The 21,028-nt window shown below is 48.4% G+C and overlaps 2 protein-coding genes across 2 annotated transcripts in view; one reads left to right on the top strand and one right to left on the bottom strand.

Moving 5' to 3' along the window:
• The first annotated feature begins 1,889 nt into the window (after positions 1 to 1,889).
• TNFRSF13B (TNF receptor superfamily member 13B) lies at positions 1,890 to 9,969 on the top strand. Its single transcript, XM_003210606.4, has 5 exons — positions 1,890 to 1,994; positions 2,978 to 3,170; positions 4,117 to 4,233; positions 4,797 to 5,045; positions 5,645 to 9,969. The coding sequence occupies exons 2-5, from the start codon at positions 3,032 to 3,034 to the stop codon at positions 5,917 to 5,919; spliced, it is 780 nt and encodes a 259-aa protein (XP_003210654.1). The 5' UTR covers positions 1,890 to 1,994; positions 2,978 to 3,031; the 3' UTR covers positions 5,920 to 9,969.
• Positions 9,970 to 10,117: 148 nt separating this feature from the next.
• The window catches only part of LOC100542757 (ubiquitin carboxyl-terminal hydrolase 22-A), a gene marked incomplete at its 5' end in the record, with an annotated part of 42,031 nt that continues 31,120 nt past the window's right edge, over positions 10,118 to 21,028 (bottom strand). Inside the window, 6 exons of the mRNA XM_010719591.3 lie at positions 10,118 to 11,028; positions 12,395 to 12,544; positions 14,304 to 14,366; positions 15,839 to 15,930; positions 18,667 to 18,793; positions 19,572 to 19,730. Of these exons, the coding sequence (XP_010717893.1) occupies positions 10,986 to 11,028; positions 12,395 to 12,544; positions 14,304 to 14,366; positions 15,839 to 15,930; positions 18,667 to 18,793; positions 19,572 to 19,730 (634 nt within the window). The remainder of the gene's footprint in view (positions 11,029 to 12,394; positions 12,545 to 14,303; positions 14,367 to 15,838; positions 15,931 to 18,666; positions 18,794 to 19,571; positions 19,731 to 21,028) is intronic.

The raw sequence follows: 21,028 nt of genomic DNA, 5'->3' as shown, positions 1-21,028 counted from the left end.
CCCTCCTCCCAGCCTTTTTTTGGATCTCACAGGGTGCATGTGTGCAAGAAATACCTTGGCCAAGGTCCAGTCCTGGGTGAGCACAGGGAATGCAGAAAGCAGCAAGTCCTGAGCAAAATAGCCCAGGAAAGCATTGCTCTGGGCGCTGGTGTTTGGCAGCACTTGAGAGCCGTGTGCCACCTCAGAGGTCACGGGAGGGCCAGTGCTGCTTGGAGGTACCGACCAGGGAACGAGGTCCCAGTCACAGCACGAGCTGAGAATTTTAAAGCTGAGCTCTCAGGGCCTTCCTCTGCTCACTGAGGAGGGACAAAGCACCCCCAAGTGTTTTTCACTTCCCTCTTGAGGGCACACAGAGTGGAAACTGCAAGTATCCTGCTGCTATTTGCAGAGGCAGGTTTCCCCTGCAAAGTCCCAAGAGCTGCAGAGATGTGGCTGGAGCTCCAGGCCTGGCTCTGCCACGCTCACAGTGCCAACATCACATTTTCCTTTGCTGCCAGCCCTGCAGGTGGGCAGCCCATGGGCTCCTGGAGCACTGAGCTCACGGGCTGAGGCTGCAGCATGAACAACCACAGGGATGCTCAGCAAAGGGCTCATTTTCCTCCCCAGGCTCCATAGCATCATTTCAGCCATGCAGCTACCCTCTCCCAGGTGTGCCTCTGCTTCCCTCCTACATCTTTCACCCTGACCATAACTCTGACCACCAGCCACACGTGCAGAGCTGTGATACGTGCACAGCTTCCCTGCTGCAGCATTGCTGCGGGCTGCACGCAGCCATGGGGTGCTGGGCTGCTCTCCTCTTTGAGCAGATTCACCTCCGATATCCCATGGTGGGGAACGCAGCCCATTGAGTGAGATTTTGCTTTCGAGTCAGAGCAGTAGATCCATGGGAACTCCTGCAGCAGGGATGCCCATCCTGTCCCCTGCTCCGTTCTCTGCCATGGGCGATGAGCTCCATCCTACCAACACCAGCCCCACCAGCTCACGGCCCCACTCACACAGGGCAGGAGTTTTTGTGCTGAACGGAAAACCCTTGATGCTGCCCCACTGATGTTTATAGAAAGTAGCAGGTATCGCTCCTTCCTTCCCCTCCAGCTGCTGCTTCTGCAGAACCATCCCCCGGGCTGAGCTGAGTCACCGCCGCGTGCTGCAGTGCTGTGGGAAACGGGGAGAAACTGGCAGAAATCAACGTTCCATCAATAGAAAAAGAGGAAAAGAGCAGCTGCCCAGCCCGGTTTGCTGTTTCTAAAGAGACCCCATGGAGTGTGGGGGTACCCCTGAGTGGGAAATCACTCCTCCCCACCTGCACTGTGCATTGTGCCATCCTTCTGGCTGCACAGCCCCGTGCTCACATTGCTGCTCCTTTCCTCTGCAAAGCTTGGGGAAGCAATAACACAGTGCCAGCTGGCCCACCCCAGAGTGTCCGTTTTGCTCAGCAGAACAACTGTGGAATCACAGAACATCCCGAGTTGGAAGGGAATAATAGAGTCCAACTCCTGCTCCACACAGCACCACCCAAACCTAAACCTGACGTCTGAGAGCAGGGCCCTGATGCCCCCTGAGCTCCAGCAATGTGGGGCTGAGCCCACCGCCCTGGGAGCTGTTCCATGCCTATCGTCCTCTGGCACAGTTCTGCACCGTTCCCTCAGGTGAAAGAGCTCCCATGGAGATAAGTGATGCCAGGGCTGCAGATCTGCATTCCCCACGCAGGACCTCTCCCTGCTGCGAGGACCAGGACCAGGACATCCCCATTTTGTGTCTGGTGACAGTGCCTGCCCCCCATCCCTGAGCCCCCAGCAGCTCAAGGAGCCAATGCACTGCGCTGTGCGCGTGGCCAATTTGCATCGAAGGGATAAGGGGAAGCCCCAGGAAACACATGGCCCAGGCATTAATCAAATCTACCTCTAATTATAAACCTGCAGAGTAGTGCGCAGGGCTGGAGCTGGCAGCACGATGGCAGCAGCCAGGAGACAATAGGCACCACAGGAGAGCTGAGTGTGAGTTACCCTCGGGTGGGGCTGCTGGCCTGGGGGCTGCATTTGTAGGGGCTGGAAGGGAGAGGGGAGCACCGTGGGGCAGTGGGGATGCTTGGTGCTGTGGGGCTGGAATGGTCGCATGATGCTTTGGATGGAGGTTGGGTGCTGGGCCCTGGGTGGGTGCAGGGGGATGCATGGCCTGGCTTTGCAGGACGGCGCTCAGCTCGTCTCCATCCATGGGAGACATCTCTTGGGGGACAAAAAGTCCTGAATGTGCATTGGAGGAGAGTGCAGGCCTGAGCCACGCTGCACTGCAGACATTGCCATCAGCCAGCTCATAGCAATGTGGATGGAACAACTGGGACTACAGGGGCTGTATCTTACTGCAGAGACACAGACCCCTCCTGGAGCACAGGGGTATTTCTATACTGAAATCAAACTGTGTCTCCATGAAGGCAGCAGCCCCGGCTGAGGTACTGCGCAGATTTCAGCGCTGCATTTCAGAGCCTCAAACATTTCAGCTCCCCATATCCAGAGCAGCCGACCCACAGGAAACAGCTGTGGCTCCACAGTGGGATGTGGGTGCCCACATCAGCAAACGGCTGCTAAGAATGAAACCCTTACAGAGACAGGATCCTTTAAATTTTCATCCGTCCCGAGCTTTTCTGCTGCTCCACCAATGTCTCCACCAGCATCTCATCCCTTTGCTCTCCCCAACCCCGAGCACAGCCATAGAGAGGGGAACAGCAGAAGCACTCCCATTTTCGGGGCCCCCATGTGCTGCTGAGAGCTGCTCCCGAGGGACGCCGTTCTTTCTGCTGCTTAGGAAAATGCGACACATCAGAAGTGGGTTTCGGTATGATGCTGAGACACCAAAGTCAGATGTCAGAAATTACGTGCAGGGCGGCAGGAGCAGCCCCGGGGCCACAGAGGAATTCAGAACGTTCTAGACTTACAGTTCAGCAGTTGGTACTGATGGTCACTACGGCTGTCCCCCTGCACAGGTCTCAGCGCAGAGCGCACCGACCCCGCACACATTTCCCTCACCTCTCACAGCCATGGATGGGACGTGCCTGGGAAAAACCGCCATGAACAACTGCACCAACCAGCAGTACTGGGACAGCCTCCTGTGCACCTGCATCCCCTGCAGCCTCATGTGCGGGCGCTCGGCTGTACGGAGGTGCACGGCGCTGTGCGGTGAGTGGGGCGTTGAATTGCAACCCCAAAGTGCTGGGGAGCACAGCAGTGGGCTCTGGCAGCAGCTCGGTGCAGTACGACAGAGAGTTGTCCGTGTCATCGTGTGCTGGAGAGTTGGGCAGAGTGGAACCCCGGGAGGTTCAACGAGGGCAAGTGCTGAGCCCTGTAACCCGGGGAGGGATAACCGCACACGTCAGTACAGGTTGGGGCTGAGCTGCTGGGAAGGGCTCTGCAGAGAAGAGCTGATTGTCTCTGGGGCCAGCAGGGTGACCAATGGTTAACCAACAACCAGCTGTGTGCCAGAAAGGTGCCCTGGTGGCCCAGAAGACCAGTGGTTCCCTGCAGTGCACTGCATTGAGGCCAGCAGGTGAGGGAGGTGCTCCTCCCCTCTGCTTTGCCCTGGAGAGGCCGTATCTGCAGCCCAAGGCTGGGATCTCAGCCCCAGGCAGACAGGGAATGGCTGGAGAGAGCCCAGCAGAGGGCTGCAGAGGTGGTGGGGGCCTGGAGCACCTCCTGATGGGAAAGGCTGAGAGCCCTAGGCTGTGAAGGCTGAGAGGGATCTGATCAGTGCTGACCAATATCTAAAGGGCAGCAGTCAAGGGGATAGGGCCCTTCCAATCCCAATTCTGTGATGTCCCTGCTCTGCTCCATCCTGGGGTCTGATGGAGCCTTTCTGGAGCTGCATTAACACCAATAACCCACAGCTGTCACCTAATGAAGGGACACATCAGGTGGGGACTCATCAGGTGCAGCTTACGTGTGTAATGAGAAACTCAAGCAGGAGGTGTGCAAAGCTGCACTGTGAGCTCTGCATGGCAGGGGAGGGGAGCAGAGGCACACTGCCCCCAAACCCTGCATACAAACCCACGTGCGTGGCCCCATCCCTCCCCAGTGGGCCATGGATGTGCTCACAGTGAGCTCTGCTCCTCTCCTTCCCTTCCTGCAGAGTCTGCAGTCTGTAACAGGAGAGCTGGCTTCTACTATGACGAGCTGGTGAAAAAATGCATCAACTGCAGCACATTGTGTGGGCAGCACCCCAAGCAGTGCGATGCAGCATGTGGAGGTAAGCTGGGGGATGAGGGGTGGAAGAGGTGTAAATTTATGGGATGGAAGCTCAGGAAGAGGCAGCAAGCACAGCTCCTTTGTCCTGATAGAGGGTGTGGCTGCAGTCCATGCAGCTGTTGCATTTCCCACCTGGGTGAGCTGCAAGTCCTGCACTGGGGTTGAGAAGATCTCCTTTGCCAGCCCCGAGAAATGCAAGCTGCAGGGCCGCTTCCAGCTTCTCCCCAAGCAGAGTTCATGAACGCTGTTAGCATCCTCTCCCTGTCAGAAAGCTGATAGCGTGAGCAACACAGCAGAAAGGTTTCACAGAATCTGAGAATGCTTTGGATTGGAAGAAAGCTTAAAGATCAGAGAATCATAGGATGACTTGGGTTGGAAAGGTGGTCCCTAAAGATCAGAGAACGGTTGGGTTGGAAGGGACCACGCGGCCCCACCCCTGCTATGGGCTGGCTGCCCCCCCCAGCTCCGGCCGCTCAGGGCCCCTCCGTGGCATCGGGCACCTCCAGGGATGGGGCACCCACTGCTCTGTGCCTCTCTGCCCTCTGCTCTCTGTCTGCCCCGCAGGATCTCTGCTCGCCAGCCGCTCCCCGCCAGCTGCCCTGATCTCAGCATCACCTCCCGCAGCTGCACTGGAACAGAAGCTGTGTGTGGAACAGGAGCCGTGGCTGGTGGTGTACCTTCTGCTGGGGCTCTGCCTCTGTGCCCTCGTCTGCTCCCTGGTGCTGGGCTGGACACACCTGCGGAGAAAGGGGGAGGTGGGCTCCTGCCAGGCCAGCACCGGGACCTGCCACTGCCGGGAGGACCCCGCCAAAGGTGAGTGCTGGGGGCACTGGGAGGGGACGGGCAGCCGGGGGTGGCTGTCACCTGAAAGCAGAGCCACTATGTGCACAGGGCTGGGAGGGAACAAACCCAGCAATGGGCCACACAGCCTGGGAAGGAGCAGGACTCTGAGGATGCTGTGTTCTTCAGCCTTTGCTTTTAAGGGCAGCTGAGAGGTGAAAAGGGATTTACCGTCTGCTTTTGAATACCCTGTGCTCAACCTTGGTTGTCAGAGCTCAGGTAACAGAGCAGAGCACTTCACCAGCCCATGCAGCGCTGTGTGGCCCTCGAGCCAGCAGCCCCTGTGTCTTGTACAGCACTGCACCACTGCATTTGCACACGGTGCAAAAGGAGCACTTAAAAGACAACTGACATGTAACACTATAAATGTGACAGCTGCTTTAGCCTACACCTGCAGCCTTCCTGCCCTAGGCACTTCCCCATTTACCCCTCTGCTCTTGGGGCAGCTGGACACACACGGCCGACGCATTTCAAGCACAGCAGCAGTGCATGTAGTTACACTCTGCAATTCCAGCACTGCCTCCTTGCAGGCTGTGGTGCAGCTCTGCAGTGTTTCATGGCTCTATCTGCAGATCACCTGGTGGAAGCAGGCAGCGTCGGTGAAGGATCCACGGGCAGCAAAGTCTCAGAGCCAGTGGAAACCTGTGGCTTCTGCTTCCCCGGCCACGGCTCCGCTGTGCAGGAGACCAAAGCGTGCCACAGCCCCTCCTGCCATGCAGGGGAACGAGCTGCTGCCTCTCACGCTGGGATATGCAGCATGGGCAGTGCCGGGGCGATCCCCAGCCCCAACGATGGCCGCTTCAAAATCATATGCTCCCCTTCACAAGAGAAGACGCCCATGGTGTGACTGCGGGGAGCGCTCCTGAACGGGGCTGGAAAGGAGGGCTGCTCCCCGTGCTGCTGGACCACAGCTGCTTCACCCTCTGCCTCCAGCACCCACTTCCACCAGGATGGGCGGACAAAGCACAGCCTCTGCACAAGGGCTGCAGGCCGCGGACTGTTCTCTTCCACTCACCCGAATTCCCGGTTAGCAGTGACTCCATCCTCCTGCCCGATCTCTGTGAGCACCTCTGTGCATCCCGTAGTTGGGGCTGACATCCCACAGGGCTGCTCATCCCAGCTCCTCCATCAGCACCACTTTGCCTCCGCCAAAGGAATCGCTGCACGGCCGTTGCTTCTGACACACTCTCATCTTCCACCTTTAACTGAGCTTTCTTCACATACAAGAGGAGAGGAGCTGTGCTGGGCACCGGCGTCACTGCTGGAATAGAGTTCTGATGTGAAAAGCCATCCCAGGCTGAGAAGTTTCTGAAGTGCTCCAAGTTTTAGTCTGCTGCTGGTGGGGCTGCCTGACAGAGCTGGGAACGGTGATGCTTGAAAGCTGCTATGGAAAACTGTGGGTTCAGTGCGTGTAACTTTAAGTTCTCACTAAAGGAGGGTGTGGGGCTTTTGCTTGGTGAGGAATGACTCTCAAGAGGAGATTCAAGGCCTTGAGTTTCTCAGACCAGAGCTTGAGACTTGAAAGAATACATGGGAGTGTCATCAGATGCATGAATTGATGATGAGAAAATAAACAGCTGGAGAAACCATGAGCAGATACAGTCCTTCCCTGCCCTGCTATGCATTTCTTTCACATCGTCTCACCACTAAAGCAGGCAGGCAGCACCAGGGTGAGCACAGCACAGCTGCTGCTGCGATGCACCCACAGAGCACACGAGCACCAGGGCCACGAGGAACCCATCATAAGTGGAATGAGCAATAGGAGGCTGAAGGTGCACTGACAGCCTCTCTTTGCCTCGTGGCTGGTAAGCAGGGCAAAGCTTGAGTCCATCTCCAGGAACCAACGCGGCCCTTCTCGGTCTCCTCCTTTTTGAGGGTGGGATGAGATCTGTGCGGTGCTGCATTTACAGCCTGGTCCTCCCACCCTGATAGACGTGCTACTTCCACAGCCCCAAACCCACCTCAGCCTCCCACCAACCCCTGTAGCCTCTGCTCTCGCTCAGCCTCAGCTCTGCCTCTACTCTTATCCATTCTCAATTCTTCCTTGGTTCCCTCCCCCCTCAATCCTTCAGCCTTTTCTGTTCAAACTAAAGCCTTCCTCAGCCCCCAGCTCCCTTCCAACCTTGCACAGCACCTCTGCCTGTGTTAGCACTCAGCCTCAGCTCTTGCTCTGCCTCCATCAGCCCCTCACATCCTTTTCACTGACCCAAAGCTCCTCTGTCCCCACTCGTGGTGAGCTCCTCACTCCCCATATTGAGCACTGCTCAGACTCTGAGCCACTTCAGCTTCCCCTCTTTGACCCTCAGCTGGTGCTCAGCCCCCAGCCTCCTCTCCCAACTCTCCTCCAGCCCCAGCTCGATGGATGAGGGCAGCAGCCCCCGAGCCATCTGTGCCCCAGGAAGCGGGGAACGCACACACCCACAGCCAGCTCCTTCCTTCCAGCCCTGATAAGCAGGAGGGGAACATTCCTCACCATCAGACGTGGCCTCCCCACCTGGAAATATAAATACAGTTATCAGCAAAAGTAACAGGGAGCAACTTGGTCAAATCCGCAGTAAGAATATATGCAGGCTCCTAGATAGAGCAGTTAGATGCTGGAGAACTGGGAGAAATCAATGGATTGCCACCACATTGGCAACATTCCTCTATCAACAGGGCGCTGTTAAGTGGGGCCGGCAGTCAAACCCTGGCACCAAGTGGGAATTACAGGCACTGACTCTGAGCCAGAGCATCCCATGCGGGTTGAAGCAGCTCCTCACAATGCTGCTTTTGCTCCAGTTTTTATTAGTTACTACCAGCATGGAAAGCTGCCCTCTAGCAACGAGAAAACATCCCACTGACAGCCTTGTTCCAGCTGGCTTTGTGCCGCACGGAGCCATTGCTGCGTGCGAGCAGGAGATACGCGTCAGCGTTAGCAGCAATCTTAGCTTTCACTCATCTCTTCTGCTGCTTCTCTGTAACAGAGTGAGCTTTCTGTGCTGATACAAACCTCACCTCAGCACAAAGCATTCAGCCCCAATGCCACAGCAGGGCCGACGGCTGCAGCAGTGGGCAGCAGTCGGGGGCAATGCGGGATCAGCCCAGCAGCACCGTGCTGCGTGGCCAGCGTGCTCCTAAAGGTGGTGTTCAGAGCTCTGCAGAGGAGCCTCCCCGTTCTGTAGTGAAAAAGCCCTGTGGCTGCTCCTCAGTGTTTGAGGCAAAGGCTGTGTTTGGGAGAGCCATGAGGAGGGGTTGTGCTGCTTGTACAGCAGCGGCTGTTCTTCCATTTTTATCGAGGAGGAAAATGCTCTCTGCTTCCCCAACAACCCGTGCTGATTTACTGCTGGAAGCAGAAGGGTACAACCCAAAGAGGGACTTGGGGAGAGAGAACAGCATTTAATACAGAGGAGTTGTGCTCCCGAAACCAAAACAGAGCCCTGAAACCTCCTTCACTCCCCATCTCCCACTGAAAGCCACCTGCGACAGTGCAGAGCTCCCAACAGCTGAGAGAGGTTGGGGGGGTGGGGGTGGGGAAATCAGGCCGGTTTAGATAGCGGGCCTTTTTCCCACACAGTCTGTTTCTAAAGGGTGGACGGAGAGCCCGTGAGCCCGGCACGACAGAGAAAGCAGCACGGGCACAGCCGCGCGGTGGCACTGCTCCTCCGGCAGCGGGAGCAGGCGGGGATGCGGCTGCAGCCACGGGAATAATGAAGGGCTGCTCCTCGGCTCCCTCTGCAAGCTTGCTGCATTATTAAAAGGCGGCAGAAAACGTCGCCGAGCATCTGCACGGTGCCGTGCCCAGCTCAGGGAGGGAGGGAGGCCCCCCCGTGCTGCGGGTTGCACCATTCATCTGCATTTCTCCAGCCATTTTTCATCGGTGACAAGAGCACCCGGGTTACATCTTATTACAACCCGACGTTATTTCGAGCGTGCCGACGGGAGATGGGTTACGAAAGCAGCACACGCCATCGCTGCCGTAGCGATCAGTGCTCGCACACGGGCTGCTCGCTGTGCTGCTGTTCAGGGAGCTCCAAGGAGCGGCTGCTTCTCCCTGCCCTCCTGCAAGCTGTCGCAGCGACCTCGCGCTGTACCGAAGCACCTCGTGCTCCCCGGTCTGCGCACAGCTCAGGTGCAGTCCCACCATCCTTTTGTGTAGCTGCTCTCTGGTCAGATGCTCACTGCAAAAAACAGAGTGGGCTTCACTGATTCTCCTCCGATGCCCGCTGCTCTGCTGCCCGCCCTGCAGCCCTCACGCAGTCGGACACCCACAGCCATTTCTGGAGCACCAGATCTAAGAGATGAAACGCATCCACGTTTGTAACTGCTGCACTTAAGCCCAGCATTGGCCGCTTGGATACACGCACAGGGCTCAGGCCTGTTTCGGGGGGCCTTACACCAACGGACCAATGCCGAACCCTCAGTACAGCTCTCTCTCTCCAGGCTCCGTAAGGAAGAAAGAGCAGTGCTATTTTTGCTCTTTTTAGCTCTGCGTTCTGAATGGTTTCTCTCATGGGCTGCAATTCAATCCGCAGCCCGGCCTCCTGGGAGCAAGGCAGAGCACAGCAGCAGTCACTGCTGCTATCCAGACGGGCCAACGAGCTGCTTTAAACGGGAGAGAAAAGGAACGAAACTGCATTTGTGACAAAGCAAAAGCAAGCTGGTGCACCAGCTGCTATGAGCTAAGGGCACAGACAGGGAGGCTGCAAAGAGAAGAGCACGCGAGGAGTTAATAGGTGTGGGAGGGTACAAGGAACCAATACCAGCCTAGCACATACCAGGAAAACGTGTTGTTTACTTAAAAACCCAGTGCACTGCAGAAGTGCTCAATAGCAGCAGATCTATCGCTCACTGCTGCCCCCAGCAGCAACCATTTCCAACAGATGGTACATTTGTCAATACCGAGCCTCTTTCAAGTATCACACAGATATACGCCTTTGGAAAGCAACAGGGAAAAAAAACAAAAACAAAACCAAAAACGCATCAACCAAAACCAGCAATAACAAAACAAGTGATTTTGAGAAATTCAAGCATCCACAACGTTTTAAAAAAAAGAACCCAGACCACTCTTACAGTATAAACACACCAATTCAGTCATTTTACTGATGGTTGCATTTATGAATTTCATTCTTGTGGAAAAAAAAAAAAGGGAATAAAAGGAAAAAAATTAAGAAAATAGCTATTTATAGAAAACAAAACAAAGGGCTCAAACAGAAATGAATCTGTGCTGATGCTTTGGATGAGCAGTCCGATGGCATTGAACATTACCTGTGCAAGCAGGCATGCTTGGAAACCTGTCTGTACTGCAGCTTCAGTTCCACAATTCAGGATTTCTTTTGTTGGTGGAAAAAAAAGAGCCTAATAGTTTCATACTGTATTTATTTAATAACTAAAATTCACAAATAAAAAGATACTTGCAAAGTCCTTTAGTTGTGTCATTCCCTCCTCCTCCACTCTACTGCTTTCAGATCCATATGCATAAAAAATGGGCTTGGATTTTTTTTTTTTAATTTTAACTGTTATATGATTGGTCGTTGGAGCTGAAGCACCAATGGAGAAGATGCTTTATGGAGATGAGAGTACACCCCCTCGCCTTCCCACACACGTTTTGGAGGAACATAGGAGATGTACCAGTGCCCGGACTCCTCTGCTCCCATTTCCCCCACCCAGAGCATTCCTGTCATTGTGTATTTCCTCTGATAAGTGACTGACTGCAGCCTCCTTTTTCCCCCTTTCTGTCCTTGCGGGACCGCATACACGTTGGACATTGTTCATTTCTCACTCCGCCAGGCTTGGAGCCAGTGTCAAGTAGGTCCTGTTACAGCTCAGTGCTAGTTGTTTTTTAATGGGTCTTTTATTTCAGGTAGGTTTGTGTGTCGATTCAGAAGGCTTGCTTATTTTCTTCCTTGTTTATATCTGACAAGCTGCTGGATAAGGCTATTCATACTCCAGGAACTGTTTGTGATAGAACAGCAAATATCTGCAAGAAAGCAGAGGTACAGTTTCAGCTTTGTGCAGCACATCGTAGCAGATCAGTATTTCCATGGATGCAGCTGTAAAAAATGAGAGCTATTAATGTTGTTGTTCTTTTCAAATTGGAGCAATTCCAGGGATACGGCAGCTCCCCTCAGGAGAAGGCAGCTGAGACAATTCCACCAGTGACTCAGGAAAGGAAGTCAAACCCTCGTGCTGTTTGAACCTGAACTTGAGAACCTGGAAGCTCTGGAAGATGGGAGTGTTGATGCTCATCCATCTACCACATCATGGCACAACACGTAACTGCGGTGCTTTAAGATGCAACTGTTCCTTTAGACTCCCATAACCATAGCATCAGACATTACAATATCACAAACCGTCTGCCATTTATCTGACAAAGAAAGAACCAGGCATGTGGGTGAAAACTCACGTGTCCCAACCAAACATGACTCATGTATGTCTCAATCTGTACTCAAATCTGGTGCTGTAGCAGGACAGAATTCTTCCCATCCTTAATTAGTGTACGTGTACTGCTACATAACAGAACACAGCCCTCAGGCAGGTATGCTAACAGGTAGCACACTGATCTCTGTGCTCTCTTTGCACACCAGACGCTGACGGGCTCACTGCACAACTCGCCTGAAATGCTTCAAAGCAATTTGTGGACTTTCCAATTAGTGCTGCTCTGTGTCCAGTCCTACGCAGCTCCCTTTGCACAGCGCAGGTCTACTCGGTGCCAGCCCTCATCTGAACAGGGGAAACGGATCAGAGACCAAACCAGCTCACAATGAGCCAGATGTGCAGTGGTTGTGTTGTAGATCCTCTTCTCACTGCCTGCGGCAGCTCCCTCCAGAGATGCAGCCCATCTCAGGGACAAAGCTAGCCCCTCGTTATTCAATAAAGACAAACTTATTTCTTCTGCTGACCTCAGAGTGTAAGTTAACATTACAGGATTTGACTAAAGCAAAATTCAGATATCACAGGAGTACTTTTTTTTTTTTTAACTTCCCAGTTGAAGTTCAGAAAAGGAAAACAGGAAAATCTGTCTAAAAAATTGCAAGCTGAACATCTGTGTCTGCAGGAATTAACATAAATGTCATGAATAATTAAAACAAAGCCCAAACAGGCTTATCTCTCCTGTAGCAAGCCCATGGTTGAAAATGCCAAAATGAAGACTTTACTTTTTAAGTTAACCTTATTCTTGAAATATATCCCAATCCCCAGTGATTCCCTCAGACCATCAAATCACAGAATATCCTGAGTTGGAAGGGAAGGGACTCACAAGGATCAAGGCCAATTCCTTTGGGCTCTCTGATAGTTTTATGTCCTTCTTACACTGTGGCACCACAAACTGCACACAGTTCACTTACCCTTCACTGTCTAGTACATCCTTAATGCTAGCCTTGGTGATAATGGCATCATCACACTTGAACCACTGGTCCTTGTGCTGCCGGATGAAGCTGGTATAGTGCCCACTCTCCAAGGTTCCCTGGTGATTAACTACTGCAAACAAGGAATACCTGGAACAGAAAAGAGTCAGTCAATACAAGGATCAAAGGGACAAAAATAACTGACATTTTAAAGAGGGAAAAGTTTACATTCATAAATACATACAGTAGTAAAGATCAGATCCATCAATAAAACACCAGCTCTTAATGTTAACTGGGAAGAGGCTATCTCTGCCCAGGGAAAGGGAACGTTTTTCTTCCTGCTCCTACTGCAGCATTCCCTTCTGATGACAGCCATCAGCTTCACCAATACAAGCTACTGAAATTTTTCTTCTAAAATACATGAAAGTTGATGCATCCCCACAGAGGACCACTATTTAGTCACCTACTTTCTTCTACTGAACTACTTAAGTGAGCCAAAAAAAACACTCGAGGGGTACGAGAGGAGGTAGTCTTCAGTTTTGCCAACCTTCAGATATTTCCAGTGATAAATTGCTACACTGATTAATTATTATCCTTACTTTGGAAAAGTCTGCACCTATTTTGAAATATCAGATATTATATTATATTCAGCCTCTACTTCCACCTTCTAGATACTCCTGTGCATTTGTTTGCTGGCCTGAAAACCAGCAGACGTACGTCTCAAAGAAAGGTACTGGCACACTGATCAGGCTGCCTTTAACTTCTTTGCTCTAAGATTTTGCTCCCTTGTGGCTCTTTCTGGAACGTTCTCCAATCTTTACCTTTTTCTTACAATGCTATCCCTCCAACCTACAAACAAACACAGCGCCCAACGGTAAAATAAGCTCGCTAATCTCCTTGATGCTGTCCTACTTATCTTCAAAATCTACAGAGCTCTTTTGGCAGCAGTGCTGCAGCACGGCTCCTACTCCAGCTGAGTGCCCACAGAGCCACAGATGTCTCCATGTCATCCTCTTCTGAGATGAGTCCTTCATCTCCCCTGCATGGAGGATTCTAGGACTGCAACAGCACTTCCCAGCTACGCAGCACGCTCAGCAACTCAGACACCTCTGCTGTTACCTAATCACCTTCTCATCTTCTTCATTAACAAGTTCCTCAACCTACGTCATGTGCAGTCCTCAATAGTGATCAATTCCGTTTTCTTTCATGTATCTGATGAGTCAATTCCTTTAGGGCCACTTGGAGCACACGTGATTGGTACCTGCTTCTGTGACAACTGTGATGGACCCAGATAACTGTTGGTTTTTGTTAAAATCTACTGCATGATTCCAGATTCTTAATGAAACTTTCAGTGCTAAATGAAATCTGAGGAATTCATTGAGGAATTTAAATACACAACGTTAGCAACCGAACCTGCAACCTTATTTTAAGAAAGTTAGTCTTAGAGTCTCCTTTTCCATATAGCTAAGTCTATTGGTTTCAATTACTCTCCTCAAATTCTTTAGCAAGTCCTGTATCAGGCACTTTGTTACTGTGAGTAGAATCCAGCCTGATTACTGAAGTCATCAGAGCTTACTTTCAGCCCTCTGAGAGCCCTTTTTGTTAGTGCAACAGAAACAGGAACATCTAAAGGCAGCACACAGCCCTTCGGGTATTGGAACCGTAACTGCTAATTTTGTCCACAGATCAATTACTGGGGTTACCATCTCCAGATCAGTAAATTAGCTGCCACAAACCCACGAAAGGGAATGCAGTCATGGCAAACCAAGCTTTATTTTGCAACACTTCAGACTTACTGTGCTGTCAAACGCGGTAACGCACTCTGTGCTGCAGACATGCAGCAGGCTGTATCTCCTCCTAGAAGCCAACTACACCCTTCACAGTAGGAGTCATGGAATGAACCACTTACTTATTATCATTGTTTAGACTATCCGTCGGCTGCTGGTACTGCCCGTTCATTCTGCTCTCTTTACTGCAAACACACACACAAAAATTCAGTCACTTAAAGCAGTGGCTTCCCAAACCCAGGAAATAGGTTTTACACGACACAGCCTGTTTGCTCAATCCAGGTCCTAATTCGAAAGCACAGTGCTGCTTAGCAGCAGAGAAGGGCTGCTGATTAGGATGCTAAAGATGCTTTATTTGTTCTTGCAGCAGCATTACATAGGAAGCACCATTTCTCCTGCCAGTCCAGGCTTTGGTGCTGCAAATACAGATCTGTTTACGTCAAACATCCTATCCAAAAAGCTTTAAAAAAGGTTAAGAAACAATTTGTATTTTAGACCTGCTATAATATCTAATTACATCAATCCCTTATCCTCTGATGGGTCAATCATCCTGGTTCTGACTTGTAAATTCATTTTGTGTTTTGACAGCAGCAATAGGATTATGCTGTTGATTTCATAAGCGATGAAATTCAGATTACTGAGCTATGCCTCCTGATTATCCCCTCTATATTCCACTATGCTTGATAACTTTCATCAGCAGAGCCTGTTCTATCCATAGAGAATTCACCATAGAGGAACAGAAAAGTCTCCCAGTCTCCAGAATGTACTGGAACAAACCATATATTCTTAATATAACAGTATTTAACAGAGCTTCAGGGCTCTCCTTTCTCTCCTAGAAGAAGGATCTATTTTTCTTCAGGGAAAAAGCCTGAAATTACTATGAACATTTCAGTATCAAATAGATATTGTATTCAGAGATGTCATGTTTTGGGGCTTTCTGCATTGCTTCAGATACAAATTAAATCTAAATGCAGTCTTGTATATTTGAAGGGAATACCTGACAAATATAGTTAGTTGAGCTGATTAAATTTCTTCCTTATGGAAGGAAAAACTTTATAGTTTTGTTCAATGTAAACATTATGTCCACTTGGGAGGTGGGAGAAGCTTTCCTGTTTGTTTAAATACACATCAGAAACACCTGTTTCAACCTGAACCATGTGCTTTTCTTGAAGCCTTCCTAAAAAAATATTTGAAGGTACAAACCAACCAACCAAACCAGGCTTGCATGTGCACGTAACAGAGAGGAAAGATTTTTATAGACTCAGAGATGTCCAGCTGGGCACTGGGTTACATCTAGACTGCACAGCACCAAGTGGGACATGAGATGACAGCTAGGTGGGCTCTCAGGTCATGGGGACCAGAGAACAGAACTTAAAAGTCTGAAGCAACAATGAATCTGAATCTACAAGTTTAATATGCAAGTGAAAACATAATGTGTTAATTAAAAAAAAAATAAATTGAAATATTAAGCCCTTTCTGACACACAAAATAGTTTATCTAAAATTAGCTTAGGAAAGATATACATTTCAAGAAGCAGCTTACAGTGGAAGTACCATCATACAGACTGCTCTACAAGCTCGATTCAAGGATGTTCATGATGCACGGAACTGGTAAGGCTCCAGGCAGGTCTTTGGGGGATTTAGAACTTGGCACATACCTGGAAGCCATGAATGGTGTCATGTCCAGCTCCAGTGGAAATGAGACATACGTAGTGATCTTCCGCCTCAGTTTGGCTGAGTGTTCAAACCGCTGGGGACAAAGTGGAAGAATTTTTTTTTCATTCGAAATGGACAAAGCCTCTCTATTATAAATGTCCTTAGCTTAGGTACAGTTACACCAAAGCGTATCACAGCCAGCAGCTAGGGACACCCCCAGACTTTTTTCTACCAACTGGCTGGACAGGGATCCCCCAGGTAAATGCTAAAACATGTTCTACTAGAAAAACAAGTCACTATTTGTGGAAGGAAAATAAAACAGTATTTATTTGATTGTTTATCTTAGCGTGTATCCACACAAATTCATTTCCAACTGATGTTCAAAAATACACTGAAAAGAAGCAAACGCAGCCTTTAAGCAGAGCAGTGTTCAGTTCTACTATGCACTACTCAAATGCACTGCAGCTGCTGCCTACATCAGCATACAAAACTGGTGACAGTAAAAGCTTGCTATCAGATTCACACATTCAATTCACCCATCCAATCATCTCAAATAACACGAGTCAAGCCTGCAGGAATATCAATTCAAATTAAGGCAAAAATGGGATATGGTCATAAAAGAGCCCTGTCCCTCAGCCAAAAGCAGCCTGCAGTACCCACCGCCCTTTCTTCATCTTGTCGATTGAACATTAAATAGAAGTGGGAACAAATAACAGAAAGACATGAATGAGTTTCTATTTAAGGGCAGCTTCCCTATCCATTTCTCAGAAATTCTGCTCTATTTACACTCCTAGTTAATTATTTTCCAATTGTGGTGCCATAACAATCCCCTAGCAACAGATCTAGACGTGAAAAGGGAAGACTTCCAGAATTCTTATCTTTTGTGCTTCTCTTTTGCTTCAAAACATGAAATGAAATTTGCATTTCGGATGCAAACACAATCACTCGGAAAGAATAATTTATTTTCAAAAATAATCTTCAGTCATTCTGCATAAGACTGAAGGAGGTTCAGCATATTGATACTACCTTGTCCAATGGGCAGAATCACCCACACATCTTGCCCATCACTCTGCATTAAAGAAAAAAAAAGAAAAAAAAAGGAAAAAAAAATAAGAAAAAAAGGAAGAAAAACCCCAAACCCCAAAACTCTTTCTCAAAAGCAAACAAACAAACAAAAAAAAACAAAATCAAAAGCCAAGTAGCCAGCTAAAAACTCTTAAAAACCTCAAGCCAGCAATGCAGGAACTGCCTTCAGGAAGAGCAGAAAAACAAAGGAACAGTGTGACTATTCCACTCACGGTACTGATTTGGCTTTTCACATTGTGAATTGCCTTGGTTAATATGGAAGATGTAACTGAGGGAACACTGGTATTTATGAGGATGACCACCTGAAGGCATGATTGTCCCAAACAGTCTTAAAAGACCAGAAGTGGGAATTCTTCCCACCTGTGCTACCCTTTCTCTACTGGAAAGGATAATCAAGCTCTTCTCCTGAATGCAGACCTTCCTGTGGCATCCCATGTTTTCATTAACAAGCTTCTGTATGAATGAGCCGAAATTTGAAAATAAATTTTAAATTGCTGCTAGCTGGATATGGAGTTGTTATGACATTCAGCAGTTCCAAGCTACAATCATTTCTTGAATACAATTTATGAGTTGCCCAGTGCTACAATGACACCACAGTTACACAGAATATTAGATTTTCCAGTATGAATGTACAGAACTAGCTTAGAGATTGCTGGAAAATGAACCTAAAAAAACATCGCTTGCTGCAGCAAAACCCTACATCTACTTTGCCATGACAAGTATGAGATAAAGGCCTATTTCCAAAACTGCTGAAGCTCCTCACGTTTCACCAGGGTTCAAAGCCTAGAGATCATCTAAAAGTTTATTAGCCACAAGAAGGATATGGAAAAAGGCTGGAAAGTGAAGCAGTAGAAGCCTTCACTGGTACACAGCACAAAGGCTACTGTTCAAAATATTTCCAGTTGCCACAGCCAGAGGTAAAATACTGCTTTCCTTTATGTAGCTCACTTGATACTACTATCAGCAGATAGACAGTTGCTAGAGCTGAGGACAGTGACCATCAGTTGCTCCCTAGCAATGATGGGACTCTTCATTCTGTCCCAGGAGATGCTCAAGACTTGAGGTCTGGATCTGAAAAGCTCATGCAGATCAAAGATGCAGTTACGTGGCTGCTCCCATAGAGGCCCACAGCAGTGCTTTTCAAGGACCCTTTGCCTGCTGATGCAGAATGACAGTCATCCTCTGTGATAGATGCTTACTTTGCACCACAGTCATGCTCTTTTTATTTAAGACATAAATCACATAGGACTTAACAAGCTGAGGGCACCAACTATGACATATCTCCCATCTGACATAATTTGGATTGGAAATACTGAAGAGTAATCTTCAGTGAATTAGTTGGGAAGATAAAAGAATCCTTCCTCACTGCAACCTCTGCATGCTTTCCCCTCAGCACAGAGCTTTCTCTGAGGCATCCTTCGAGTAGAAGCATAAAAATGTTACTGCACAGAATGAATAAGCATTAGTGGAGACTGGTTTTTAGGCTGGTTCAGGTATCATACTAGCCCTTCCACTTCAGTTCTAGATTCTTGTTAGGTTCCCAGAGATGTACTGCACAGCCACATTACAGGTAATATAATGGCATCTTAATAGAACATCTAGCTGAGCGTGCAACTTGTTCTTCATATTAATTGATATAATAAAAGAAGAGCCAGTGAAGGATAAATTCCTGGACTCGTCTTCTATCTCACCCTCTGAAAGAGGAATAAATATCCTGAGCAATGTCTGCCCCCTGTGAACTTACTTTGAGATGAAAACAGGCCACAATGGGTAATTTCTTCATAGTGAGTTGTTTGGTAGATTCCTGGTAGCTATGGCAACCACTACATTTGATTTTGGCACTGCTTCCTAGATGTTCTGGCCTTGTAAACCTGAAAAATACATTAAAAAGCAAAAGGATGCACAATATGATCAGAGTTTTTCACACATGCTGAAATCACTTTTCACTGTTACTCACATCTTCCAGCACCTCAACAGAAGCCTTTCATGGCTTTTAAGTGACATTTTGGGGAAAGAATTAAAAAAAAAAAAAAACAACACACCATTCACATTCCACATTACTGGAGGTATTCACGTTAAGTGCTACAATTCAGATACCCCAACTGGATATTTATCCTTGCTCTACTTGGGCAGATTGCACTGAAGTGCATCAGCAACTAAGAAAGGAGCTAAATGTTCATTCACCTCCTTCAACATGACAGTTAATTTTCAGATGGACAGCAAAGATCTTCTGCTTTCAAAACCAAAAAACGATATGGAAATTCTGAAGCAAAAAGACTTCTGTGCTCAGCTGCAAACTGTTCTGTGCCTGTAGCCCTCCAGGAGTAGGGTCAAAGCTCAGATGACATGGAGACACACACTACTGTTTTCAACCATGTAAAGCCACACTGCCTGCAGCAGGCAGTATAAAATTATCTTTTTGCACCACGTGGCAACTGGATTTGACTGCTCATTGTTAGGCCCTCTGTTGCTCTTCTATTCCTTTTCCACTTTGCCTTGTGCATAACCTGAAATACATATAACATGTTGTTTGGGGATTATGCCACAACAAAGCATCACTTACTCCCATTGTTCACCGCCACCTGTGGAGAAGAGAATGGAGCCGAATTCTTTTTACCCCACTACAATTCTATTTGTCTCAATTCATACCTTCGCAAGCAGTCTGTGAGAGTGGTGGTGCCTGATACATGGCTTTCCCCATTTACGACACTGCCATCACTCCCTGGACTCAGAGGCCAGAACGGGGTGGAAGAACCTGGCAAATCCAAACTGATGTCCCAAAATGGGTCTATCGTTGTGGAAACGCCACTGTGAAAAAGAAAAGAGTTTAATACATACTTGAAGGAAATAAAATGAATGGCTTCCCTCACTTGAGAGTGCACTCCAACCAGGTATTTGCTCTTAAGAACTATGGGATCTACATCACCCCTAGAGGGCACTCAAAGATGACAAAAAAATATATATACACATACATATAAATAGTTGCTCCAGAGCGTTTTCCCACAATTCACTACTTTTCTGTGTTCTAGGAAATGTATTTCAATGCAAAATATGTTTATCTGTGACCCAGTTGGGTTACTTAGACATAGTTCATATTACCAGCTAACATCAACAGCACCAGTTACACACAGCTCTACTAGTTCAGAAGGCTGGTGCTCTGCTCAAGACATGGAAGGTGGTGCTGAAAGGCACTTAAAAAGAGGGCCAAATATTTTTGCCATACAGTACTGCACTGAATTAAGCCGTGCAGTTTCAAATGACAATCTCTTGTAGAATTTGGAATTTGAGAGGCCAAAGAGTAACCACATCAAGAAGTGTACATTCTCAAACAAATTTCTGTAGAAGACAGCTGAAGACAAGCCAACAGCTAGACTATGGAGAAAGCTGCTCAAAATTGGATTCTGCACTGACCCAAGCCCCTAGCTTGGAAGCATTTTCTGATTGCATTCATTATGCTTTGTTGTTGTTGTTGAGTTCTCTTTTCTTGTAAATGTAGACTCTTTGTCTAGGAGATCTCACCAAACCTACAATACTCCGCCATTTTTTTTTTTCCTTCTGTCTTCATTTGTGCAAAACTTGTGAATTTTCAAAAGAAAACAACTTTTTTTAGAATTTCTTCCAAGTTAATATAGAGTCATAACACATCAAGTGTTTTACTACAAGGATTCTGCAGCTCTACCAGGCTAAGAACATAAGTTCATACTTTTTTCCTACAGCAAATCTCTCCTATTAAATTGAGAATAAAAACAGATTCAACCAAGCACAGCACAACTGTCCATTATGGGACACTGAATAATTATAAAGCATACAAGCCAAAAAAAAGTTTATAAAACAGGAATTCTGACTTCTGAACTGTGGTGATACCAAACATCTTGAAAGAGAAGTCGGCTTGCTTCAGTACACAGCAGAACAACAAATACAATTTTTCTCACTCTTGTAAGACATTCACTTGCTGCTGTCTGAGATCAACTAACATCAGCCTCTCTGAAATCTCTCCTGAAGATACCTGGGGCTTCTAACTGAAGGAAAATATGGTTGTACATCAGAATTTTCTTCTAATGCAGCCACAGTTGCACACTTCTGGAAGTAAAGAGATCTGGGAAGTC

The sequence above is a fragment of the Meleagris gallopavo genome, chromosome 16 (genome assembly GCF_000146605.3).
Source record: "Meleagris gallopavo isolate NT-WF06-2002-E0010 breed Aviagen turkey brand Nicholas breeding stock chromosome 16, Turkey_5.1, whole genome shotgun sequence".
NCBI lineage: Eukaryota > Metazoa > Chordata > Aves > Galliformes > Phasianidae > Meleagris > Meleagris gallopavo.
Note: the sequence above shows the minus strand (reverse complement) of the source record. Positions and strands in the feature narration are given on the sequence as shown.